This window comes from Silene latifolia, chromosome 1, assembly GCF_048544455.1.
Source record: "Silene latifolia isolate original U9 population chromosome 1, ASM4854445v1, whole genome shotgun sequence".
Taxonomy (NCBI): Eukaryota; Viridiplantae; Streptophyta; class Magnoliopsida; order Caryophyllales; family Caryophyllaceae; genus Silene; species Silene latifolia.
In genome coordinates, this window is record NC_133526.1 from 86,091,197 (window position 1) to 86,118,662 (window position 27,466).

Here is a 27,466-nt window from a genome sequence, read left to right on the forward strand (position 1 = left end):
TGATGAGGTGATTAATTTTGCAAATGCAGCGGCTCTTTATTGGAAGCAAAGAGCGAAACTTAAGTGGACAGTTGACGGGGATACTTGTACGAAGTACTTTTTTAACTGGGTTAAAGGTCGTGCTGGGAGTAATTTTATCCTTGGGCTTAAGGATTCGTCTGGGGACTGGTTATATGATAATGAGGCTGTTGGTGATTTGTTTTACTCACACTTCAAAGGACTGTATAATCCTCCTTTCTTATGTGATGGTGACAACCGTGATATTAATGAATCAGATGCGATTTTTAGAAGGGTCAGTTCCAGAATTTCTTATGATGACGTTGATTTTCTTAGTAAGCCGTTTACTCCTAAAGATGTTAGAAGGGCGGTTTTTCAGCTTGGGCCTCTTAAGTCTCCGGGTCCGGATGGGATTCCAGCTCTTTTCTACCAGAAGTGCTGGTATACTGTTAAAAATGATGTTATTGATGCTGTTCTGGCGGTCCTTAATAAAGGTAAGGTTTTGAAGGAACTCAACAGAACATTTATTACTTTGGTTCCAAAATGCGAGAGTCCTGAGTGTGTCGAGGATTTCAGACCTATTAGCCTCTGCAACGTGCTTATGAAGATTATTACCAAATGTATCACTAATAGACTCACTCGTGTTATGAGGTATTTGGTGGGTGACTATCAAAACGCTTTTGTCTCCGGAAGACATATTAGTGATAATATTCTTATCGCTCATGAAGCGCTTAATAACATTAATAAACACTCTTTTGGAAAATGTGGGAGATTTGCTTTTAAAGCGGATATGAGTAAGGCGTACGACCGTACGGTGGGATTTCCTTTATGCTACTCTTAAGTGTTATGGTTTTCCTTCAAATCTGATTTCTTTAATTATGGATTGTGTCTCTACTGTTTCTGTTTTAGCAGGATTTTCCTGAAGGGATCCGACTTATTTATATAGTGATCAGGGTATCTAGTTCTATAAAATTAGAGTGGAATGGATAAATGATAAAGAATGAAACAAGTATGATGGATAACGTTTTTATTACTTTGATAGACCGGGCACAATATTGTATGAATATCTGAGAGTTTTAGAGTAAAAAGAAGATAAAGTATGGATCAAATTAATAATGAATGCCTTTACAATTGTTAAAAATCTCCTATTTATATCTTTCTCTACCGTCCTCCCAACGTTACAACGAATAACGTTGTAAATGTATAACGTTCTCCCCAAAGGTAGGAGTTGTTGCCGGAATAATAGGGCATGCTTCCTATTAGTTCGTTTGACCCGTTCTTAACTTAACCAATCCTCAGCTTTTTCTCTTCTTTCCGTCCAGATTCATGGATTAAATAGTTTTAGGTTTGGACTTAGTCTTCCTTGAGAATAGGGCATGGTTATCTGGCTTATACAATCGCATTTCTTGTTTATCTGCTTAATCCAGGCTGTTTTTAGTACTCCGCCAAGCTATGATATACTTGACTATCGTGGCTTCTTTTCCAGGAATTAGTAGTCTTCTTGCCACAATATTCTTCAACAAATAAATAGTGGTCGATTTGTCCGGTTCTTGTCTTGATCAATCAGCCTTGTTGAGTCAGGCCAGGTTATGGTCAGACCAGGCTAAACTGGGCCTAACAATTGCCCCTTGACATTTTACCCGTGCTGGATCCGGCCAGGGGTGAGATGTCAAATTTACCGGTTTAACTAATTAAGGAGAATCATATTCATTTAGTGACTCTTAGACTCCTATTTACCGTTGAACACTGCAACGGCTACGTGACATCATGCTGACAGTTTTACAATTCCTAGGTTTTTCATGCCGTTATTCACTTCTCTATAAATACGGTATTTAGGGCAAGATCAATTTTCCTCCACTTTCTTTGCTGAATATTCTTCTGAAACTCTTCTAAAATTCTTCTGAATTTCTTCCCTTCTTCTTAGTAATCTTGTTCTGTTACTTTGCATATCCTTGACAATTTCAATAAATCAAACAACCTAAAAATATGGGAGCCAAAAAACGCCCTGCTTCCCAGAGAGCTGCTGCTGCTACTGTTGAGCCTGAACCCACAGATATTCAAGAGGAGGAGGTAAGGGAAATTGATCCTCCTGCTCGGGCTGTGGCTTTCAAGTATCAGGATTCTGTATTCACTGCCCTTCAATCTTTGGATCCTTACTTTCCTGAAGAGAACTTGTTGAAAACAAATTATGACAAGATATTAAGGGAGAAGAAAATAATTCCTGAATCGACCGAGGTATGGATTCTGAGTCTTGTCCATTAGGGCTAACGGGTATCACCTGGTTGGTTCTGTATTTTTGAATGGGCATTCAAAGCGGTATAAGTTACCTTTTACTCCCTTAATGATTGACACCATCCGTGCTATGGAAGTGTCACCTTTTCAAATTATGCCGATGGTTTGGAAACTTGTTCATTCCATAGAAAATTTATGCGCTAAACACAATCTTGTGATTACTCTCAATGATATTAAGGCATTATATCATTTTAAAAATCCTTCATTGGTCGTTTTAATTTGAGAATTAAGTCAAAGATGACTCCATTAATTACTAACCTGGATTCCGGAGATGACAAGAGTTGGGCAAAGACTTTCCTGTTTATCCTGGACCGAGACTGCGGGATCGGGCTTTGATTACACGAGATATCCTCCTTTGGAGAGTGGTAGGTTTCCTGTATTTTTATTTTGCAGTTATATTGAGTGAGAGTGAGGTATATAAATCTTACCTGTATATTTTGTTTCTGTAATGTTTGTAGCTCCTGATTGGAATCACGATCCTCTGGATGAAGAGGCTATTGCAAGGATAGATGCTTTCCTTGCCATTCCCGAGGAAGAGAGGACCAGCCAGCCTGCTTGGCGGGGAATTGTTGCCCCGGTATATGAAGACCAAGCGATCGGGGTCGAGTACCCAAAGGCAAGCCTAGTTCTCTTGCTCTTTCTGTACGTCTTCGCATGCTTTTATTTTGGTTTTGTCTTCTTGTCGCTTTTTGGTTTGATATTTACGTATATTTTTTATGTATCCAGTGTTTAGGTCTTCTGCTAGGCTGGCTAGCTTTTCTGCCAAGGATTTGAAGGCTGGGGTGGCTAGGATTGCTTTGAACAGGTCAAGAGCCGGAAACTAGTGGGAGTGACAAGACTTTGGATATCCCGATTTCGATGTCCAGCCTCCTCAAGATCCGCCCGATAGTGTCGCCGAGGTCATACAAGCTCAAAAAAGAAAGAGGGAGGATGATATTCGGAAGAGGAGGAAGGAGGGAAACAACCTATCCGGCTCGGCCACTTAGGAGTATAAGGCGGTGCACTGCTAGGATTGATGACATGGATGATGCCCGGGCTCGGATAGATGAGTTTTCTGCGAGGATGAGCGACCAACTGTTGTCTGCTAGTACCCTTGATTCATCTACCAGGGTGGTTTCTATTCGACTTCTCTTGTAACAAGGGTTTCTTGAACTCGTTTCCCAGGCTAGAGAGGTTAGTTGTAGAGGGATCTGTTTATAGTTTATATGCTTTTTGTTTTACCTTGTATTTGCCTAATTGATTTTGTATGTACGCGGGGTTGGATCTTTGGGCAGCTCTTTGCTTGTCGGCTTAGGGACGCCCGAGCCAAGGTTACCGACTTGGAGGAAAAGGCTGGATAGGCTAAACCATGACCTACACTCATCCGGGGGTAATGAAGTGGTGCTCCAATCTCGATTGGCGGCAGCTAAGGAGTCAACCAGGGCTGCTATAGTTTGTGAGGTGGTCGAAAAATGCTTTGAGAAGGTTGTCGGTTTGGAGTTGGAGGTGAGAAGCGAGGCAATGCGGATCGGTTGAAAAAGAATGAAGAGCTTGCTGCGAAAAGGAGTTAGTGGAGGCGAGGTTGGGCGATGCGGCTCGGTACTTCTTCGGAAAAGGTCGGGTTGATGCTATGAGGGACCCGAGAATCGATCGGGCTGATTGGAATCCGGACCGAGATGAGACGACTCTGGATGCTCGATATCCGACTTGGCCAACATGGGTCAAGAAGAAGAAGTGGATTCTCCTCCTTCCAAGGCAAAGTCTGCTGATCAGGAGATGGTGGATGGTTGTGAGTCGGTTACTGGCTCAAAAATAACTTAGTTTTTTCTTTTGGGTTTTGGTCTATCCAGGGGGAGTGTCCCTGGAATGAATTTTTAGAGTTTTAAGGAATTTTTTGGCCCATCCAGGGGGGATGTCCCTGGGATGGATGGTTATTAGGTGGGATTAGTATTTTGGGTGAATAAATATTTGGTCTCTATTTTGTTTCTGTTTGTGTTTTGATAAGGTACTGATGTTGGACATGTCTTGGATCTCGGCGATTGTTCGATGATCGAGCGATTATTTGACCGATCGAGCGATTATTCGATCGATCAGGCCGATTTAATGTGTTATGGGTGGGGTTGTTGCACATGCGGAGGGCTTATGACCCACCTATGTCATACAATTCGGAATAGATTTTCCGGGTTTGTATGTTGAGCTCGATTTAAAGGCCTATTTTGCAACTGAATTTTGGGTATCAGTTGGATATTTGGTGGGGGTGGCCCCCAATCTTTGAGATTTGTTTTAACTAAAATGCAATATGTAAAACAAGTGTTGAAGATTTCGCTAAATGAATATGAGAATATAAATAAGTGTTTGGACATATAAATTGAAGAAATCATATACGGCATTTATTCATGTAATTGCAAGTATCATACATGTAGGTTCCAGGCAAGAAGTATTTGAAGTAAAAAGTTATACCTGGATTGTGCGATATATTCTATATGTGAAATAGTTTTAAATGTGTAATATTCCGTGGCTCTCGGGATCATTTCGCCGTCCAGGGTTTGTAGTCTATAAGCTCCCTGGCCAACAATCGAATCAATCGGATAGGGGCCTTCCCGGTTGGGGCCAATTTGCCAAGATTCTTTTCTTTTGTGTTTTGGAAAACTTTCCCGAGAACGAGATCTCCTACCCCGAATACCCTGGCTTTGACAGCTTTGTTGTAGCTTCTCGCAACTCTTTCTTTGGTATCTTTGCTAATCGATGCTTGCTTTGCATCTCTTAGCTCCTCCGTTAAGTCCAGGCTATCCTCCATTAGAGGTATGTTGTTTGTTGTTGTGTTCGGGCTACATCCGGGCTGATGGAATGTCCACTTCAAATGAATTATCGCTTCACATCCATAGACCAAGGAATAGGGGTTTGGCCAGGTGGATGTTTTAGGCGTGGTTACACACCCAAAGGACCGGGGGAGCTCTTGACCCATCTACCTTTTCTTCTTTCCACTTTTTCTTTATGCAAATGATCACTACTTTGTTATTCTTTGGATTCACTTGACCGTTGGCTTTTGGATATCCTGGCGTGGATGTTACCGTTGATGTTCCATTGAGCACGGAAAATTTCTTGTTTTTTCCCACAAATTGTGTGCCATTGTCGCATACTATTTCGGAGGGGATGCCATATCTACATATGATATTATGTTTGATGAATGCTATGACATCTTTCTCCTTGACTTGCCTGTATGATTCGGCTTCTATCCACTTGGAGAAGTAGTCAGTCATTGCTAGCATGAAAACTTTCTGTCCGGGTGCTTGAGGTAGTTTTCCTACTATATCCATGCCCCACTTCATAAATGGCCAGGGTGCGGATATGGAATGTAGTTCTTCGGATGGTGATGGATATATGGTCCGTGAATCGACGGGCTTTGCATTTAGAGCTAAAATCCAGGCAATCGGCTCTTAAGGTGGGCCAATAATATCCTGTTCTGAGTACTTTGCTTGCCAGGCTTCTTCCACCTTTGTGATTTCCACAAGTATCCTTCATGGATTTCGATAATATCTGCTCGCTTCCCGTGGTTCCGGCATCCGAGGTAAGGTCCGGCCTGCGATTTCTTAAAAAGCACGTTGTCAATAATAGTATACGAAGCAGCTTTTATTTTTAGTGCTCTGGCATCTTGCTTATTTAAGGGTAGGATTCCCTGTTGCAGCCAGTCATAGTAAGGTTTCGTCCAAGAATTAGCAATGTAGATTGGGAAACTTTCATTTTGTTTGTTTATTGCAGGTTCTAATAAATGCACAATGGGTATTTTGTCAAAATCAAGGGGACTAAAGTTGGATCCTAGGCCGGCTAAAGCATCGGCCTGGGTATTTAAGTCCCTGGAAATTTGGTCAATATCAAAGTATTTAAACTTTGATTTTAGCATTTGAACAACATCTAGATAAAGCATCATTTTGGGGTCTTTTGCAAGATATATGCCATTTTACCTGGTTGGAGACAAGAAGGGAATCGGTGCGTACCTTTAAATTTTGCACACCAAGATCAATACATACCTTTAACCCGGCTATCAGGGCTTCATATTCTGCCTCATTGTTGGTGGCCTCAAATGCACAGCTTATAGCCTGTACTATCTTATCCCCCTGTGGTGATTTTAGTACTACACCTAGGCCTGTGCCCCTTGTGTTGGCTGCTCCATCGACAAATAGGGTCCATTCTAGGTCCGTTTGGTCGCCGGTCGTTTATTTACTTCTTTTATTAGGTCGGGTTCTAGGGTGGGACTAAAATCGCCACAAAATCTGCTAGTGCTTGTGACTTAATTCTTTGTCCTTGGTTCAAATGTTATATTGTATGTGCTTAGCTGGGTCGACCATTTGCACATTCGTCCGGACAATTCTGGTCTCCTAAGTACAGATTTAATAGGAAGATTTGTTCTGACTATTATAGGGTGACTTTCAAAATATGGTCTTAATTTTGTGCAACTCATTATTAAAGCTAAAACATATTTTTCTAGTAGGCCATACCGATCTCTCGCATCCAATGCAGACTTTTACTTACATAATAGACGTGGTCTTGTTGTCCGTCCGCTTCTTTGACCAGGACTGCACCGACAAGAAGATTTGCTGTGGTGACGAAAGTATATTGTCGGGGTTCATCTTTGACCGGTTTAGCCAGCAAGGGTGGAGAGGATAGGTATATTTTCGTGTCTTCAAAGGCGGCTGATGATCGGGGGTCCATTGAAAGTCCTTGTTCTTCCTTAGTAGGTTATAGAATGATTTGCATCTTTCGATGATCTTGAGATGAATCTGTTCAGGGGCCGCTATTCTTCCATCGGCTTTTGTATGTCCTTGACTGTCTTTGGTGGTTCTAGTTCCAGGATAGCTTTGATCTGCTCAGGGCGGCTTCTATTCCTCTCTTTGTCACCATGTAGCCCAGAATTTGCTCTTTGAGACTCAAGTGGCATTTTTGTGGGTTGAGCTTCATATTGAATTTTTCCAATATTTGAAAGGCTACTTCGGGTCTTTGACATGGTCTTCTGCCTTTTTTGATTTGACTACCATGTCATCTATATAGACTTCCATGGTGTCTCCTATCCGGTCTTTGAACATCATGTTGACTAGCCTCGGTAGGTTGCACCGCATTTTTTAATCCAAAGGGCATAGCAAAGATAACAATATATACCTCTTTCAGTGATGAAAGTTGTGCTTTCCTGGTCTGCTGGATGCATTTTTATTTGATTGAATCCGCTGGAGGCATCCATGAATGTCAACATTTCGTGGCCTGCAGTGGCATCTACCATTGCATCGATGTGTGGTAGGGGAAATGGATCTTTTGGGCAGGCTTTGTTTAAGTCAGTATAATCTACGCAGACTCTCCATTTGCCATTTTTCTTTTGGACGACTACCACGTTTGCAAGCCGGTCCGGGTACATCACTTCCTGATCATTCCCATGTCCAATAGCTTGTCAACTTCTTGGTTGATAATTTCGTGCCTTTCTCGCAAATTTTCTTCTCTTTTCTTTGTACAGGCTTAAAGGATTTGTCAATGTTCAACTTATGAGTAATAACATCAGCATCTATACCAGTCATATCAAAATGTGACCAAGCAAAACAAGACATTTTAGTTTTAAGAAAGTCGACCAGATTTGGTCCGATTGAGTCGGTGCATCGACCCTACAAGTACTTTCTGTCGGGAATTCTGGGTCTAATATGACTTCTCCTGTTTCCATCTGTGTTTGTGCTATGTATTCTTCCCCGACAGTGACTTTAATTGCTATGCAAGAGACTTACCTGACTTTGAGGGTTTCAAAGCCTGAGTGTAACATTCCTGAGCAGTCCTTTGTTCTCCTCTGATGGTGGTTATCCCCCATTCTGTTGGAATTTTCACGCATTGATGGTATGTTGATGGGATTGCTTTGACATTGTGGATCCATGGTCCGCCCAGGATTACATTATACGAGGATAAGCAATCCATTACTCCAAATCTTTCATATGAAGCCAGCCCTCCACATAGGTAGGCAGGTGATTTCTCCCAGGGTGTTTTTTGTTTCTCCACCAATCCAACCAGACGCTGGATTTCTTTATGATCTTGCTTTCGTCTATCTTCATAGCTTTAAGGACGTCAAGCATCACCAGGTTGATTGAGCTTCCTCCATCTATCGGGATTCTTGATACTTTGGTCGTGTCTTGATTTGCATTGTGATTACCAGTGTCATGGTGTAGACTGATATTCCTTGCATCCGAGTCATCAAAGGTGATAGCGAGGCAATGACACGGGCTTGGGAGGAGGTTGAAGTCCGGATTCCCGGATATCCTCTTTCTTTGCAGAGTGGTCGGACCACGATTTCGATCCTCCATTTATGAATTTGACTTCATAGATGGGAGGAGGAGGAGGAGGATCTCTCGCCGCTTCCTGGATCTCTCTTATTTTGTCCTTCATCTTTATTCTTTGACTGCTGGATTATATCTTTCAAGTAGCCTTTCTTTAGAAGATATGCCACTTGTTTCCCGAGTGAATGCATTCTTCTGTGGTGTGTCCGATGTCTTGATGGAAGTCACACCATCTTGTTGGATCTTTCCTGGGGTTGTCGGATTTCTTTGGCCATCCGATCGTATCTCCCGGGTTTTCCAGCGTTTGATTAATCCTGCAGTATTAATAGAGAAGTTATATTCAGGAATAGTTGGGAGGCTAGAAAGGTTACCTTTATGCTCTTGTGTCATATTGACTTCGGATCGTTCGGGCTGGAATAGGGTCTTGATCCGGGATTGCCTCCTTTCTCGGTATGAACTTTTCCCGTTGGTGTGTCCATAGCCTTGCTTTCCTCCGGATGAGTTCGTCCCGAAGTTGAGATCTTCTTCTAATCGACATGCTCTAAGGCGATGGATTGGACAAAGGCAAAGGTTGGACATGCTTTCTTGGTTAGATCTGCATAGATGTCACCACAAGCGGACTCCTTGTCCGAATGCTTCTCTGCTTTGTTTCTTCATCGCATCTTGGAATGGCCACCTTTTCTTTGACAAATCGCCAGAATTCCTTGAGAGATTCTTCGGAAGTCGCTTTATCCCGAACAGGTTGCTTGGTCTCTTGGCCATATCTCCGCTACTTGCGAATTGTTGATTGAAGGCATTGATCAATTCTGCAAAATTCTTGATACCTCCATTTGGGAGATTGATGAACCATTGTAATGTCGCCTCATCGGGGTTGTGCCAAAGCCTTTGCACATACGGACTTGCCGAGTTCACCGGGTATTGAGGCAACCAACATTTTTTGTTTGAATATGGCAACATGATTTTGTGAATCGAAGTTCCATCATAGGTTCTCATGGATGGGACAAGAAAATTTCTTGGGTAGATCAATCTTTGCAATTTCATCTCGCAAAGGGTGAATCCGCAAAGCATCAACTTCTACTTGACCACGAGTGCCGTACTCCGGGTATATTTTCTATTTTGTTGTGGAGTTTTTGGATTTCTGAAGCATAGCCATCATTATTGCGGCTTCGCTTTTGTTTGTCTCATCATTGGGAATAGTTGGAGTGCTTGGATAATGTATCCTTCTCCGGGGTTCCAAAATTAGAGAAGTCTATGTTTTTGATGATGGAGGAGAATGGGGTTCCTGGTTCGAATCGGTCCTGGAGCCCGAAGCCCGATTTTCCAATTTCTTCTTCAGGCTAGACTCGATTCCTTCACTATCGATTTACACTGAGCCGCTTTCTCTTGGATTGTTTCCAATTCCTTGATTTTGGCCAGAGCAGCCGCTAGTTGTTGTTCAGCGGTGAGTTCTACCATTTTTGTGTGTGGATATTAATTGAAAGATAATAAGGAGAATTTTATTGGTTGAAGAACTAGATGCCCCACGGTGGCGCCAATTGTTTTAGCGAGGATTTTCCCGAAGGGATCCTAAGCTATTTATATAGTGATCAGGGTATCTAGTTCTATAAAATTAGAGTGGAATGGATAAATGATAAAGAATGAAACAAGTATGATGGATAACGTTTTTATTACTTTGATAGACCGGGCACAATATTGTATGAATATCTGAGAGTTTTAGAGTAAAAAGAAGATAAAGTATGGATCAAATTAATAATGAATGCCTTTACAATTGTTAAAAATCTCCTATTTATATCTTTCTCTACCGTCCTCCCAACGTTACAACGAATAACGTTGTAAATGTATAACGTTCTCCCCAAAGGTAGGAGTTGTTGCCGGAATAATAGGGCATGCTTCCTATTAGTTCGTTTGACCCGTTCTTAACTTAACCAATCCTCAGCTTTTTCTCTTCTTTCCGTCCAGATTCATGGATTAAATAGTTTTAGGTTTGGACTTAGTCTTCCTTGAGAATAGGGCATGGTTATCTGGCTTATACAATCGCATTTCTTGTTTATCTCGCTTAATCCAGTTTTTTTTAGTACTCCGCCAAGCTATGATATACTGACTATCAGGCTTCTTTTCCAGGAATTAGTAGTCTTCTTGCCACAATATTCTTCAACAGCTAAATAGTGGTCAGATTTGTCCGGTTCTTGTCTTGATCAATCAGGCTTGTTGAGTCAGGCCAGGTTATGGTCAGACCAGGCTAAACTGGGCCTAACAGTTTCCTATGAAGTACTTTTTAATGGAGCTCCTTTAAGGCAATTTCAACCTAAATGTGGGTTAAGACAAGGGGATCCTTTGTCTCCGTTTCTCTTTATTCTTTGTATGGAGGTGCTTTCACATAATATTGGTGGTGCCGAACGTGATGGTATTTTGAATGGGATTTCTTTGGGTCGTAATTCTATTTCGATATCTCACCTTTTCTTTGCTGATGATTCAGTTTTTTTCCTCAAAGATAAACATGATGCTTTTAGTCGACTCAAGAAGATTTTGGATGATTATTGTATAGCGTCTGGTCAGGTTATTAATATGATGAAATCAGGTATCGTCTTTAGTCCAAGTACTACTATGCTGTCAGCTACTAACGGTCTGAAGATTCTTGGCATCAATCATCATAATGGTATTGGCAAGTATCTAGGGATCGTGGCCGATGTCGGAGCTTCCAAATCAATTATTTTCAACAATATGATTGACAATGTTAAACGCAGATTGTCCTCTTGGAATGGTATTTTCCTCTCACAGGCTGGAAGGTTAACGTTGATTAATTCGGTATTGTCCTCCCTTTCTAATTTTATCCTATCGGTGTTCAAAATACCGGTAAGTGTGACTAACAAAATTAATTCTTTGTTGTCACATTTTTGGTGGGCTGGTACCAAATCAAATACGACTATCCACTGGTGCAGTAGGAACTTCCTTAGTTTGCCTAAATCTGATGGTGGTCTGGGAATTCGAAATGTTAAGTGTATGAATCAAGCGTTGTTGGGAAAATTGGCATGAAAAATTTTTACCTGTCGGTCTACTTTACTTAGCCGGGTGTTCTTTAATAAGATCTTTTGTATTAATACTTTGGACCATCCAGTTGCTATTCGTAATGGGACAAACTCGTCCTAGGGTTGTAGGAGCATCTTACATGGTGCTGAGCTTATTCTCCCTAATCTTGGTTGGCAATTTAGTTCTGACTCTCCCCTTAATGTTTGGTCTTCGAAGTGGATTGATGGACTATGCCCGTCCGGTATTACCAGTTTTGGTTTTCAACATCCGTCTTCGATGTCTGACTTGTTGATTAAGGACCTTGTTCTTCCGTCACTTGCTTGGAATAAAGAGTTAATTAATGAAATCTTTGAAGAGGACTGGGCTATTAAAATATGTGCCATGCCTATTTGTCACTCCGTTAAAAATGACTATGTTTACTGGGTTCATTCTCCGACTGGAGAATATTCTGTTAAAAGTGGGTACGCTATTACTCTTTATGATCACCTGAATAAGTTTCCTTCTGCTAAGGACTGGAGTAGAATTAACCCTTCATCTAAGGTTTTTTGTAAAAGGAAACTTTGGCATCTCCCTGGTCCTCATACTTGGAAAATTCTTGTATGGAGAATTATTTCAGGTACACTCTCTGTCGGTTCTGAATTTGCTCGAAGAAAGATTAGTGTTGAGTATTCTTGTCCGTTGTGTCGGAATTTGGAAGCCATGGAGACTCGTAATCATCTTTTCAGGGACTGTGTTGTGGTTAAGAGATTATGGGCTGCGTCCCCTCTAGGTATTAATACGGATAATGTTGACTCGATTCTTCTTGGTGATTGGCTCATTAATTGGTTCTCTTATTTCTCTTCTTTGGATGATGCGTCTACGCCAACCATTTTATTCCTCTCTGTTTTGTGGAGCATTTGGTGCACTAGGAATAATATTATTTTTAGGGATGCAGCTTTCTCAGTGGACTATTTCTTTAATCTTCAATCTAATATCGCGCAGACGGCTATTACTGCTATGAATCTTCCGTGTCCTCAAGTCCCAGTTGGTAGGACTTGGGAGGAGGATGTTAGTTGTTCTCTTCGAGAAAGTATCCGGAATTGTATTCCTTTTTATTTGGTGGGTAAGGGAGACCATTGTCATGTTATCCGAGCGAAGGTTGATGCGAGTTGGTTTCAATCATTGCAGGCGGGTTGTGGTTAGGTGGCTTACGATGGAAATGGTTCTGAGCTTACCAAGGTTGCGTATGGTTTCGCGGCTGAAACGGCTCTACAGGCTGAAGCTACTGGAATTCGTGATCTTCTTGCTTGGGCCCTTCGCTCCAATTTCTTGCACTTTGATGTTTCTTCTGATTGTTTGCAGATTCTTCAAATTGCTGGTGTGGAGAAACCCCATCACAAGACGAGTGGGCTTATTAACGATATTAATTTATTGCTAGCTTCTTTTCATTGTATTTGTTTTAGTTATATTCCTGGTAATCTTAATAAGGTTGCCCATAACCTTGCTAGGAATGCTATGGGTTTGTAGTGTTACTTATGATTTTACAGCTGCCAAAAAAAAAAAAAAAAAAAAAAAAAAAAAAGTAAAATCCACAGTTCCCGAGACAACACAAGACTACTGAGCTTCTTCCCTTTCAATTTAATAACATACTAATCAAGTGTAGATGTCCGACAAAAGAGTTACTCAAATCCTGAGCTCCTTGCGTTGGCCTGTAGTTGACTCACATTACATTTACTGTAAGCATCAGCATTCAGCATTCAGCATTCTGATCCGTGCTCATACTACAGGCACCTCAACGCCATCCTATATTTCACATATTCTATCTCATGATCAAACAGCAAATACTGTAACTTTAATCAGCACTTCTGAAAGCTTAATCAAGTCAACAACCCTACTAATGTGTCGGCAAATTACTGTGAACCTTACAAACCAAGCAACAGAAATTAGAAATGTAACATAGTATTAGTAGTATCAACTATCAAGCAGAACCAATATAGTGCATCGGTATTTATGAGCAAGCTAGCTTCTGGTTATCTACTTAGAGCGCGCCAGTCAAAGAGGCCATCCGACGGCATATTCCCTCGTGAACTCCAGGTACCCCACACCCTCGAGGCTGAATCTCAACATAATAAACTTGGGTTGTTCTGCATGAAACAGCACCACCAACTCAGCATCCAACTCACTTGCCTTCTGCAACGACTTAGCAACACCCGCATCAGTCCATTGAAAACTTATACTGCAACTTTCTCCTTGTTCCATTGCCCTACTTCCATCAGCCTGTAATTAATATTAATATATATGAATACGGAAATTTTCCTTTTAGTTTTATACAAATCAATAGTACGGAGTATATGTGAAGTTACCCTAAGCATTGGATAGGTGGCAGTCCATGAGTAATCGATTCCTACCCTGAGAATTGCAGTGTTGTTCGTGATTTCAACTGAAACTGGCACACAACATGAAAGTAGATTGTTAGAGATTAGAGTAAGACATCATTTTCCACCTTTTGTTTGTTATTTCCAAATAAGAACCTTCTTGAGGCGCTTGTTGCTGGAGTAGATATTGAATCATTTGCCTGAAATCGTTAGAGGGTACAGTCGCTGTAAAGAAGAGCGACATGTCTGGAAACTTGAGAATTTCAGCAACGTTACTGCTCATATCAACAAAAATCCCTCTAGTATTTTCATCTCCTTCTAACAAACAACAAAAACAAAAACCACGCCTCAGATAATTTACAGGCAACATTGTAAATTAAACATGAGCAAATGCGTGTCAAGGTTAATGTATGATTACAGTCACAATTGCATTTCATGATGGATAACAGAAAGCTCGTTCAATATATGATGCCTTAATTTCCGAACATAACTAGACCACATCGATAATAATTAGTCCGTAATTCCTCTTAGTCTATTTCATGACGGATAACAGAAATTGTTATATTTGATATCATCAAGATGACAAGATTCCAAATGTATGATATAATTGTTTTACAGTTCTTTACAGAATTAGTATTGTTTTAGCCAGGTTAGATTTTTTTTTTTTTGCGACTCAAATCGACAAATATCTTCCATTAAAGTATTAAGCCCATTACTCCCTAAATGTGAAGAACGCGATATAGGAGTATTGAACAAGTTAAAACCGAACTAGAAAAACAGCAAATAAAACTAAAATAAAGCCAAGAAAGAGGAAAATTTTACCGACTAAAGCACGGATATTGAGTTCATCAGTCTGTTTACGATTGGCAAGATAAACAGTAGCCTCATCTTCGACATCAGCCAATTCTTGAGAAAATCCAAGAAAACTGAACGTCTTCCCGTTCAAGGGCCTGGTGCATCGAAACCTAGCTGGATTTAAGCGTAGATGTCCAACAACATAGTAAATATAGGGTAGAGGTCCAACAACATAGTAGATGGATTTCTCAACTGTGATATCGAAACCATTATCATCAACATCGATCCTCCCTAACCCTTGGCTACTGAGTTCAGGATTACTCAGAAATTCCACTGCAAATTTCAGATACTCAGCAGATTTCAGATGGCAAACAAAAGTCCATGGTGATTGATTCAATTGTGAAGGTTCGGTACTGTTAAGCATCATTTCTTGGGAATATTCATCAGAAGATTGAGAAAGGAAATCATCAGTTAGTTGGTATTGATTCATCATTTCTTGATTTTCTACAGTCGGAAACTCAGAAAACATAGGAATGTCGTCTGTGGGTACTTCTAGGAAAGATCCACGTGCAGGCCATGCAGCTTCATCGTCCAACATTCTTCTTAGAGTTCTGAGATTGAATGGCGGGTCTTCGTCAGAGGATTCAGAAGGCAGATCAATGAATCTACTTCTTTCTGGAAGTGACTGAGACATGTCTGGTAAAGCTTGGGACGTGTTTACTGAAGGCGGGATATCTTCTTGAGTGGTGGAGAAGTCTTTCGAGGAGGCGGAATCATTGGCAGAAGCCGAGCTTTCCTCAGAATCAGACATGGTAATGTTAAGCATGTTTTCTTGGGAAGCTACACTTTTTTCTAATTCTTGATTTTCTTCAGACGGAAACTCGGAAAACATTGGAATGTCGTCTTTCATTTCTCCAAGGGAAGATGCAGAAGCCGAGCTTTGCTCAGAATCAGACATGGTGGACTGATGCAGTGAGTTTTCTTGTGAGAGTACGGAATTCGACAAGACGGAAATAAAGGAGATGGAAGTAGTGAGAAATAGTAGCGGTTGTTCTAGTGATTTATTTTGATATGACAGGTAAAGGCCAGGTGTGGTAGTTTATTTATAATATGGTGGCACATACAGTCATACACTATTGGCGGGAAAAGTAGTTAGCTAATCTGTTACTACAAGTTAGTTAAAAGATTTTGCGGAGTTGTTAGTTTTTTTACTGTGATTGTCTCTTCTCCCTTAAAGCAAATGAAGCGACATCACACCATAATTCTCAAAGTTGACAATACCACCAAGACGTTTAAGTAAGCACGATGCATTTTCAGGTATTATCAACAATGAGTGAGCTCCATGACATAGGCATTATCACGTGATTCCTAACCATCGTCTCACTCCATATTCTATCACATCGCCCAAGTAAACAACCCCGATCAAAAACATGGGGACTTATCACTAAATTTTTTGTTTGTTCTACTAGGAAAACAGTTAGTCCAAAAGATCATAACATTGAGCGGTTTCGAACTGTATTTCACGCTTACCTTCTCTTCCTCACCCCTGAAATCACCCTTTGGTTTGTATGCATCATTAATAAAGGTTGGAATTGACAATTCATCAAGCACCTTCTAGTCAGATTGTGATTGAGCTTTTGGTAATAAATTGCATTCAGATTTAGGCTCAACGACAATATGTAGATTATCAAAAGTTTTATATTGCACATTCAGAGTCATATTGTACAATACCATCAGCGTACCAATAGGAGTTTAGATACCAGCGAAATCAATTACCTCTCTGTCTAGTTGATTTTATCAAACACCTGTTGGGCGTCGCATAATTTGATGGACTCAACCACCACATAATGAGGAGTGTGTGTTAGAAATAATGTGCCAACTGCTGATACGACCTACGTATACTGTAAGCATCAGCATTCTGATCTGTGCTCATCCTATATTTCACATATTCTATGTCATCATCAAACACCAAATACTGTAACTTTAATCCGCATTCATTTGCAAAACCAGTTTACTAAACTTCCAGATTCATATTTATCCGCATTATTCATTCTGAAAGCTTAATCAAGTCAACAATCCTAGTAATGTGTCGACAAAGTACCGTAAAATATAGAAAATGTTAACATAGTAGTAGTAGTAGTATCAAACAAAACCAATATAGTGCATCAGATTTATGAGCAACCTAGCTTCTGCTGATCTGCTTAGAGTGAGTCGAAGACTTTACCGCAACACAATCCCTCGTGAACTCCAGGTAACCCACGTCCTCAAGGTTGAATCTCAAGATAATATAATTGGGTTGTTCTGCATGAAGGAGCACCACCAACTCAGCATCCAACTCAATTGCCTTGCGCAGCGACTCAGCAATGCCAGCATCAGTCCAGTGAAAATTTGTACTGTAACTCTCCTCTCCTACCATTTCCATTGCCCTACTTCCATCAGCCTGTAATATATGAATACGGAAATTTTATACAAATGGACCATAATCTTTCTTTGTTGCAAAAATGAATGGTATAGGTCAAGTTACCCTAAGCATGGGATAGTTGGCAGTCCATGAGTAATCGATTCCTACCCTGACAGTTGCGATGTTGTTCTTGATGTCAACTGAAACTGTAACATAAGAGTAAGACATCATTTTCCGCATTTTGTTTATTAGTTCCAATTACAGATATTTCACATTGAGCATAAATTAAGAACCTAGTTGAGGCCCTTGTTGCTGGAGTACATATTGAACCATGAGCCTCAAATCGTCAGATGGTACAGTAGCTGTAAAGAAGACTGACAGATCTTGAAACTTGCGAATTCTAGCAACGTTACTGCTCATATCAACAAAAAAACTTCTAGCATTTTCATCTCCTTCTAACAAACAACAAAAACAAAAAACAAAAAACAAAAATCAGATAACAGACAACACTGTACACTTGAGTTGTTTTCTGCCAGATCATATACAATTTGGGTGTAGAACAGTTATATGGGTTTGAGTCGAGTCAATTCAGATTAGGTTACCTGATACTAAACCATTCATCAGCTGAAACAAATTATGATGGGAAAGCAGTCATACTTACATTTCAGGACGGATAACAGAAAGATCGATCAATAATTAGTCCGTAGTTCCTATTTAGTCTATTACCTTTCCTAAATTATGAAACAGTGAAATATAAACAACTAAAGAAATTGTAACATTTCATATCATCGAGATTCCAAATAATTAGTCCGTAATGTTTTCCGTGATCTTGAGAATATGTGTGCTATTCTAGTCTGGTTAGAGTTGTTCCGACTCAATCGACAAATATTATCTTCCGTTAAAGTACTAGACCAATATTACTCCCAAAAAGTGAAGAACGCAATATAATGAACAAGTTAAACCGAACTAGAAAAAAGTTAAAACAGCAAACAAAAATTAAAATTAACCCAAAAAAGTGGAAAATTTTACCGATTAAAGAAAAGATAGCGAGTTGATGAGTCTCTCTAAGATTGGCAAGATATACAGCAGCCTCATCTTGGACATGGGCTAATTCTTGAGAAAACGCAGCAAAACTGAATTTGTTCCCGCTCAAGGGCCTGATGCATCGAAACCTAGCTGGTTTCAAGCGTAGATGTCCAACAACGTAGAAAATGTAGTATTGATGTCCAACAACACAATAGTAGGTCGGTTTCTCAACCGTGATATTGAAACCGTTATCATCAACATCGATCCTCCCTAACCCCCGCCTACTGAGTTCAGGATTACTCAGAAATTCCACTGCAAATTTCAGATACTTAGCGGAATTCATATGGCAACTAAAAGTCCAGGGCGATTGATTCAATTGTGAAGGTTCGCCAATGTTTCTCGAATTTTCTTGGATATCTTCTTGAGTGGCAGAGGAGTCCGAATCATTGGCAGAATGCGAGTTTATCTCAGAATCAGACATGGTGTACTGACGGGGTGATGGGTGTTCTTGTCAGTTGTCGGAATTCGACAAGACGGAAATGAAAGAGATTCAAGTAGAAAGAATACAACTATAGAAGGGGTTGTTCTTGAGATTTTGTAAGGAAATGAAATTGTACTTAGATAGGTAAGATGGTTATGGTACTTATATTATGTTAATGGCGGGAAAAGTAGTTATTCTGTTACAAGTTACTTGATTATGTTGTTTGTTGTTAGATAATTGTTGTTACTGTAATTACCAGTTATTCGGTTAGACCGTTGTTGCTACTTCATTCCGTATTTTTTTCTATTTTTTTGTTGGGTTCCTTATGTTGATGATAACATGCCCATTTGATTTGTGTTATCTTAGTTTACCTTTTCAGGATTAATGATGTAATCAAGCTTGGATTAAGAAGTGTTGAAGTTGTTATTATTCCCATTGTAATTAGTCGTGTGTCATCTAATGTACAAGCGAGAAAGTTAAGTATAGTAGAGTAATAGAAACAGTCCAGATGACTGTTGCTTTCACACGCAAACAGCTGCTTGGATTATGCCACAACTCGTAAAAACTTGAAGTCCCTTTTATCTTTCAAAAGCTTTCACGTGACTTATTTTTCAAAGATAAAATATCAGATTTTTATTAAGGAGTAGTCTTCTTTAAAGAGTGGTTTGAATTATTCAAAATGTTTCCTCTTTATGCAAATTCAATCCTTTGGTTTTTAAGAAAACAAAAATGCTTTTTGCCATATTGGTGTTAACTTGTCATCATGTGACTTGTCTCACATCCTTTGTTTTCTGAAATTGCATGAGCATTTAAGGTTGTCTTTCAAACCTTCTTTATCTATTCTTACCTTTGCAAAAGACTCCTTTTTGGTGCAAGTTTTGGGTGGTTGCTATTGCCCTTCACATGTGAGGTCTTTGACCCTTCAAAACCCTAGCAATCCCTTCACTCACCTCCTCTATAAATACCGAGTCCCTCCTTCATTTATTCCTAAGACTTTTCTGAATTAATTCTTTCATGTTTTGCAAAGTGTTTTTAAAAAGCTTAAAACCGTGTTCTTTGCAAAATACTTTAAAAGTCTTTAAGTGTCTTCAGTTTCTACAGTCGTGGCCACTGTTACTTTTCTATACTAAACTCTCTTGCTTAAAAGTGTTGATCTTGTAAAAGTTGTCCACCTCTATTCTTTGTTAAGAATGTGTTAGTGGAAACTTGATCCTTTACATTTTAAGTGTGTTAGTAGAGTTTAGGACGGAGTAGTCTTTTACTCTTGACAACCGGAGTAGGTTGTGAGTTGGGAATCGGAGTAGATTGCGAGTTAGCTTGTCAAAGAACGGAGTAGTTCTTGTACTAGCTTTGCAACCGGAGTAGGTTGGCGTCTTTTATTACAAGGGTCTTTTAGTTGTCGGAGTAGATCACTAAAGGAAGGTAATAAAAAGGTAGATTGGACGTAGGCACTTGAGTTTCTTGCCGAACCAATTCAAAAATCTCGTGTTCAAGTGTTTACTTTATTTCCGCTGTTTTTACTTTGTTTGTTTGTATTGTTTCGCTTAAACTTAGAAGTAACAGTTCATCATACTGTCGTATTTGGTCTGCAGTAATACTCCACAAACTGAGACAAATAGATACAGTCAGAACGATTGTTGCTTTCATACTTCAGCAAACATTCATTGTGATACTTGTTCAATCTTTCAATATTATTCAAAGTATCCTCTAATCTCTTTTGTTCACTTAACTTACTTTAATCCAATAAAGTTGAAGTTAAAATTTTTTAAAAAAAGAGTACCTAATTCACCCCCTCCCCCTCTTAGGTACTTGAATCCATAAACTCAACAATTGGTATCAGAGCCTCGTGCTCTTGATCGAGGCTAACCGCCTTAGAGTTTGATTCGTGGGTAATGGATTCCGAGAAACACTCCAAGATTCCGGTCTTTACCGGTTCGAATTTTGGATGGTAGAAACTCAAAATGGAACATTACATCAAAAGTATCGATTATCAATGTTGGAACATCATCCAAAATGGACCTCTTGCCATTGAGGAAACCGATATTCTTAACGGTTTCACCAAGACAAAAGAGGAAAGAAATTACAATGAGAACGACTTCAAGCTTGCCGAAAAGAATTCCAAAGCAATGTCGATTCTTCAACGTTGTGTTGGTGAGGGGGAAGTTAGTCGAATCTCCGGGTGTCCTACGGCAAAATCTATTTGGGATTCCCTTGTACTTGCATATGAAGGGACGTCCCAAGTAAGAAAACACCGTATTGACCTTCTCATGCAACAATATGAAATGTTTAGAATGTCAAAGGACGAGTCTTTAAATAGTTTCTCTTCACGTTTTTCTTGTATTATTAATGAGCTTCAAAGTCTAGGAAGGAATTTCGAGTCCGAGGACATCATTCGAAAAATCCTTCGTAGTCTAACTCCTAAATGGCAACCTAAAGTCACCGCCATAGAGGAGGCTAAAGACTTGTCAACCCTATCTCTTCATGAACTAATGGGATCACTAATGGCTCACGAGTTTAACCTCGATAAGCATTCTAGTGAGTCATCAAAGGGAAAGAGTCTCGCCCTCACATCTTCTCCAAGTGATGAAGAAGATGAGGAGGAAGACGAGTTTGCTATGTTCACAAGGAACTTAGCCGGGTTGGTCAATGGACAAGGTAACAAAAGGTTCACTAATAACTACTCGAAAAAACGCTTTCCTAAGAAACGACCTACCTCCACCGTGGGATGCTTTAAATGTGGTGATAAAACTCATCAAATTAAAGAATGTCCCAAGTGGGAAGAAATCAAATCTAAGGAAAGAAGAGAAAAGGTTAAAAAGGACTATAAACATAGAGTCATGAGTGCTATATGGGGAATGTCCGACTCCGAGGAAGATGAGGAACTCATCGAGGAGGAACTTGAGGCTAAAATGTGTCTTGCAAATCATGGTAAAGAAAAAGTCTCAAAAACCTCAAAACTTGAACACTTAAGATGCTTCATGGCTAACCCCGACGATTCCGACTCCGATTCCGACAACGAGGTAAATCATCTAAAGGCCAAGGCTAGAACTTACTCCAAAGAAAAAGTATGTAAGCTTCTTGATCAACTTCTTGATAAGTGTCGGTCTCAAACTAATAAGCTTGATATAATGCAAAATGAGATTGAGGAAATTGCTCAAGAAAACTTTAACCTTAAAAATGAACTGAAAGCAACAGACAGTGTCACTGTCACCTCTGAGGCTTATGATGAAGTAAAAAGAGTCAACAAATTGAACAAACAATTGACTAAAGAACTTGAGTGTCTTAAAATGATCCCCACGGATGTCTCTGACCTTGAAAATGTCAACACCACTTTGGTGATGCAAGTTTCCTTGCTAACCAAGGAACGTGATGACCTTTTGAAGGACAAAGATGCTCTCAAAGATGAATTGGATGACCTTGTGGTTGAGATTGTAGACCTAAAAGAAACAATTAATGTCGAGACTGTTGCTTCTGACCAAGATTTAGACAAGTCAAATAAAAAGATTAAATGTTTGGAAAATGAAAACACTTGTCTAAAAGGTGAGGTTGTTTGTCTCAAGAATGAAATAGAAGTCCTTCATGATAGGCTTACTTTTCTTCAAAAAGGTATGCCCGAATGTAGCACTTCTAGATCTTCTCCTCATCATAGATCCGATGAATTTGTTGATCTAAACAAACGTCTTGATGAGATGACGTCTAAATATGAAGAGTCCAAAGAACGAATCATGTATCTCGTGTCTAAACTCAACAATCACACCCATGACTTCATAGTTGAGAAAAGGTTGTCTATTGAAAGTGTTAACAATGATGAACTCAAGAGAGAAAAAGAAAAGAATTTGCATCTCCTCTCACGTGTCAATGACTTGACCAATGAACTTGTTAGTGCTAAGAATATCACCGAAAAATGGGAAGGAAGTCAAACCGTGTTAAACTTCCTCACAAATCAAACCGAGAGATGTAACAAAACTTCTGGTTTGGGGTTCAAATGGAACAAATGTCAGATCATTGCATCCGAAAGCCTAAAACTGATTTTAGAAGGAGAAAGTATGTTGGTCTTCCCGAATACATTATTTGCAATTATTGTGGTAAGAATGGTCATGTCCTCAACACTTGTAAAAAAAAATTTCATGACATTAACAAGAACACCAAAATAATTAAGCAAGTATGGATTAGGAAAGACACCATAAGATATGTTGATCACAAAAGGGGACCCAAGTTTGTTTGGGTTCCTAAACTCAAAGTCTAATCTTGTGTAGGGCTTGGTGAGAGGCGGCCGCAATTGGTACTTGGATAGTGGATGCTCTCGTCACATGACGGGTGATAGAAGCCAATTCCTCTCACTTAAAGCATATGATGGTGGCACGGTAAGGTTTGGTGACAACAAGAAAGGTGAAGTAATTGGCATTGGAAAAGTTGGTAAGTCATCCTTACTTTGTGTCGACAATGTGCGGCTTGTCAAAGGTTTGAAGCATAATCTCCTTAGCATTTCTCAACTTTGTGATAAGGGTAATGTCGTTGAATTTCGTGCTAATATGTGTCGAATTTTTGATGCCACTACTAATGAACTAATACTCGAAGGAAGACGTGTCAAAGATGTTCACTTAACTAATTTGAACTCTCTATCCGGTCACACCATGTCTTGCATGAGTGTAATGAACAATGATCCTTGGTTATGGCATAAAAGGTTTGGTCATGTTAGTACAAAAACTCTTAATACCCTTAAAAGACTTGATTTAGTTGAAGGCATTCCTAATATAAAATTTGACATTGATAAAGTATGTGATGAATGTGCTAGAGGTAAACATGTTAAAAGTTCCTTCAAATCCAAAAGAATTATGAGTACATCTCAACCTTTGCAACTTTTACATATCGACTTGTGTGGACCAATGAGAACTAGAAGTAGAGGTGGTAGTCGTTATGTGTGTGTCATTGTTGATGATTACTCTAGGTTCGTTTGGGCACTCTTCCTAAGCTCTAAGGATGAGACATTTGATGAGTTTCTAATTTGGCTAAGAAAAATTCAAAATAAACTTGGTTTAAAACTTGTTTCAATGAGAACCGATCATGGAACCGAATTCGAAAACTCATCATTTGGTGCTTATTGTGATGACAATGGTGTAGACCATAACTTCTCGGCTCCTAGAACCCCACAACAAAATGGTGTGGTTGAAAGGATGAATAGAACCCTAGAAGGAATGGCTAGAACAATGTTATTAACTAGTAAGTTGCCTAAGAACTTTTGGGCCGAAGCGGTAAATACCGCTTGCTACATTCATAATCGTGTCATGATAAGGAGTATTCTAAATAAAACTCCCTATGAATCATTACGTGGAAGAAAACCCAACATTTCATATTTTAGATGTTTTGGAAGCAAATGTTTTGTTCACAACAATGGTAAAAACAACTTGGGTAAGTTCGATCCACGTAGTGATGAAGGAGTATTTATTGGGTACTCCGATCATAGCAAGGCCTATAAAGTTTACAATAGACGAACCTTGTTAATTGAAGAAAGCATCCATGTCATTTTTGATGAATCTGGTGTGCTTGGACAGGTACAAAACATGGATGATGATGATGAGGACGACGATGATGAGTTTGAGATTGGTCTTGTTCGAAAAGACTTCGTGTTCACGGATGAAGAAGCTCCCAGCACTGAATTGCAACAGACACAGAGACTGTCACCTTCAAAGGAGAGCAGCAACTCAGGGGGAACACGTAGTACTTCTGATTCCTCTCTGGAAGCAACAGACCCAACGACTGTTGCTTCTACCTCCAGAACTGAAGAAAACCAAAACAGTGAGGATGAAGAACCTTCCAGGCCAATAGAAACATCCATCACTGATCGATGCAAATGAGGGGAACAAGAAACTATTGTTCCAAAGAAGTGGAAACATCAAAGCTCTCATCCACTCACTAATCTCACAAGTGATCTCAACTCGGGAATTCGAACAAGATCATCCCTCAACAATCTTGCTCATCTCAATGAGTATTGTGCCCACAATGCGTTCCTATCTCAAATTGAGCCTTCAAATGTAACAGTCGCCTTGACTGATGCAGATTGGGTGCTTGCCATGCAAGATGAGTTCAATCAATTCAAAAGAAATGAGGTATGACACTTAGTCCCTAGACCACCTAATCGTACCGTCATTGGTACTAGGTGGGTCTTTCGCAACAAGCTTGATGACTCGGGAGAAATTGTAAGGAACAAGGCTAGAATAGTGGTGCAAGGTTATAACCAACAAGAGGGTATTGATTACGATGAAACCTATGCACCGGTAGCTAGACTTGAGGCCATACGATTACTTATAGCTTTTGCGGCTCACAAAGGCATTAAACTCTTCCAAATGGATGTCAAAACCGCTTTCTTAAATGGATATTTGGAAGAAGATGTCTTTGTAGAGCAACCACCGGGTTTTGAGAACAATGATTTGCCTAACCACGTTTTCAAATTAGACAAATCTCTTTATGGTTTAAAACAAGCACCAAGATATTGGTATGATAGATTATCTAAATTTCTTATTGAAAATGGTTTTAAAAGAGGCTCCGTTGACAAAACATTGTTCTTGAAGCAACAGTCCAGTGAACTGTTGGTTGTACAAGTATATGTTAATGACATCATATTTGGTGCAACAAATGAACTCCTTTACTTATATTTTTCGGAACTAATGAAATCGGAGTTTGAAATGAGCATGATGGGTGAGCTAGGATTCTTCCTTGGGCTCCAAATTAAGCAATCTAATGAAGGAATAATGATCCATCAACAAAAGTATATTAAGGAAATGCTTAAGAAATTTGGGATGACTAATGGTAAGCCTCATGATACACCTATGGTAGCCGGGTCTAAATTGGACAAAAATGAACTCGGTAAGAATGTTAGTGATAAGGTGTATAGAGGTATGATAGGCTCACTTCTTTACTTGACCGCAAGTCGTCCCGACATTCTCTTTAGCGTTTGTTTATGTGCTAGGTTCCAAGCAAATCCGAAAGAATCACATTTCAAAGCCGTTAAACGAATTCTTCGGTATTTGATTGGAACACAAAATCTTTACCTATGGTACCCTTTACATTGTCCTTTTGATCTTATAGGTTTTTCGGATGCGGACTATGCGGGGTGCACGGTGGATAGAAAGAGTACCTCCGGAATTGCAACGTTCTTGGGTCCTTGCTTGACTTCTTGGGCCTCAAAGAAACAAAACACGGTAGCTCTTTCTACGGCCGAAAGTGAGTACGTTAGCGCGGCACATTGTTGTTCTCAACTCCTTTGGGTAAAACAACAACTCTTGGATTTTGGTATTATTTTTGACTCCATTCCTTTAATGTGTGATAATACGAGTGCAATAAATATTTCCAAAAATCCTATTCAACACTCTAAAACCAAACATATTGATATTCGTCACCATTTTATTCGTGATCATGTGGAAAAAGGACATATTAAACTTATCTTTTGCAAAACCGAAAATCAAATTGCCGATATTTTTACTAAGCCACTTGCAAGAGAACATTTTGAGAAATTTAGACTAGAAATTGGGTTAATTAATAGCTTGTGATTTTTAGTATGAGTTTTACAAAATTCCTTAATTGATTAAATTAAATTTGGATATATGTTATTAAGTGTTCTAAGTGCATTGACATCATGTTTGGACCAAAATTGACACCGTATTTGTGAGTCGGTAATCACTCAACCTCATATCTAAATTTACGTTTATTATATGCTACCTTGCGTTTTCATTTCGAGTGATTAAATTTGTCTAGATGGGCCAACTACCTCACTTACCTTATTAAATGGGCCATTAACTACCCCAACATACCCTCCACTCCTACCCGTCCAAACTCCTACCCAAAATCCACTAACCCTTCATCTCCCAAATCCACAACTCCCTCATATCACCTACCCTAACCCACCATGGTAAAAACATCATTTAACACACCCATACCCACCAAACCCACAAAAATTACCTCCCCTGTCACATCAAAACCGCCTACATCACCAACTCCAACCATGCCTCCTGTCAAAACATCTTACGCCTTTCCTCCACAAACCTCAAACACGACATCAACAAACCCAGATCCACCTAGCCCTCAACCATCACCAAAACCCACTGACCCTCCATCATCCGACGACATACCCATCTCCACAATGGTAGGACGACGCACTCGTGGTGGTCGGAAGAAAAGCTCCACTGTTCCGAGCTCCTCCTCTGAACCGGTTACTGTATTGGTTGAAGATGTTGAAGATGAAACCGAATTTGACTTGAATGAAAATCCGTCGAAATCCGGCGAGTCTGACTCGACTCCGGCGAAAAAGAACAACAAAAGAAAAGAAAAAGCCTCCTCCTCTCAATTACCCCCAATATCAGAAACTCTCGAGCAAAGTAATGTTGATAACCCGATTATTGATACCCAAATTGAAAATCCCTGTGAACCTCCTCACAAAAAATCGAAACCATTGAAGAAAAAGCTTGTATATCTTGCTCCCTCCGACCCGGTATCCCTAACCTCGAAGTGGGATCTAGCCATTGTTTGGGCTCACCTTGAGAGTATCGACCTCCCTACTTCCATTTACAAAAATTGTGAAAGGTTGATGAACATCAAAGCAATTCACTCTCCTCGGGTGTATAATCAAACATGGTTCGAGCCGCCTGCTTTTCACTCTGTCCGTGATATGGTTTTAGCTCAAGGTTGGGAGAAGCTGTTGGAAATGCGTGAGCCGGTATTTGTGAGCGAAGTAATACAGTTCTTTGCAACTGTTAGGGTTGATAAATCTGGTGAATTTGTTACAGCTAAGGTGAACGGTAAGCCTCTAAAACTGACT

The 27,466-nt window shown here is 39.8% G+C and overlaps 3 protein-coding genes across 3 annotated transcripts; 1 reads left to right on the top strand and 2 right to left on the bottom strand.

Moving 5' to 3' along the window:
• Positions 1 to 1,983: 1,983 nt before the first annotated feature.
• On the top strand, positions 1,984 to 13,103 carry LOC141649814 (uncharacterized). The gene is made up of 6 exons (XM_074458491.1): positions 1,984 to 2,121; positions 2,659 to 2,665; positions 2,748 to 2,866; positions 10,788 to 11,423; positions 11,718 to 12,644; positions 12,780 to 13,103. Exons 1-6 carry the CDS (start codon positions 1,984 to 1,986, stop codon positions 13,101 to 13,103), a joined length of 2,151 nt encoding a protein of 716 aa, XP_074314592.1.
• A 104-nt stretch (positions 13,104 to 13,207) lies between these two features.
• LOC141595946 (uncharacterized) lies at positions 13,208 to 15,812 on the bottom strand. The gene is made up of 4 exons (XM_074415942.1): positions 14,774 to 15,812; positions 14,108 to 14,269; positions 13,940 to 14,022; positions 13,208 to 13,853 (listed from the first exon to the last, which is right to left on the bottom strand). Exons 1-4 carry the CDS (start codon positions 15,702 to 15,704, stop codon positions 13,629 to 13,631), a joined length of 1,401 nt encoding a protein of 466 aa, XP_074272043.1. The 5' UTR covers positions 15,705 to 15,812; the 3' UTR covers positions 13,208 to 13,628.
• Positions 15,813 to 16,645: 833 nt separating this feature from the next.
• LOC141596019 (uncharacterized) lies at positions 16,646 to 18,791 on the bottom strand. The gene is made up of 4 exons (XM_074416050.1): positions 18,177 to 18,791; positions 17,441 to 17,602; positions 17,271 to 17,353; positions 16,646 to 17,186 (listed from the first exon to the last, which is right to left on the bottom strand). Exons 1-4 carry the CDS (start codon positions 18,652 to 18,654, stop codon positions 16,929 to 16,931), a joined length of 981 nt encoding a protein of 326 aa, XP_074272151.1. The 5' UTR covers positions 18,655 to 18,791; the 3' UTR covers positions 16,646 to 16,928.
• Positions 18,792 to 27,466: the final 8,675 nt, after the last annotated feature.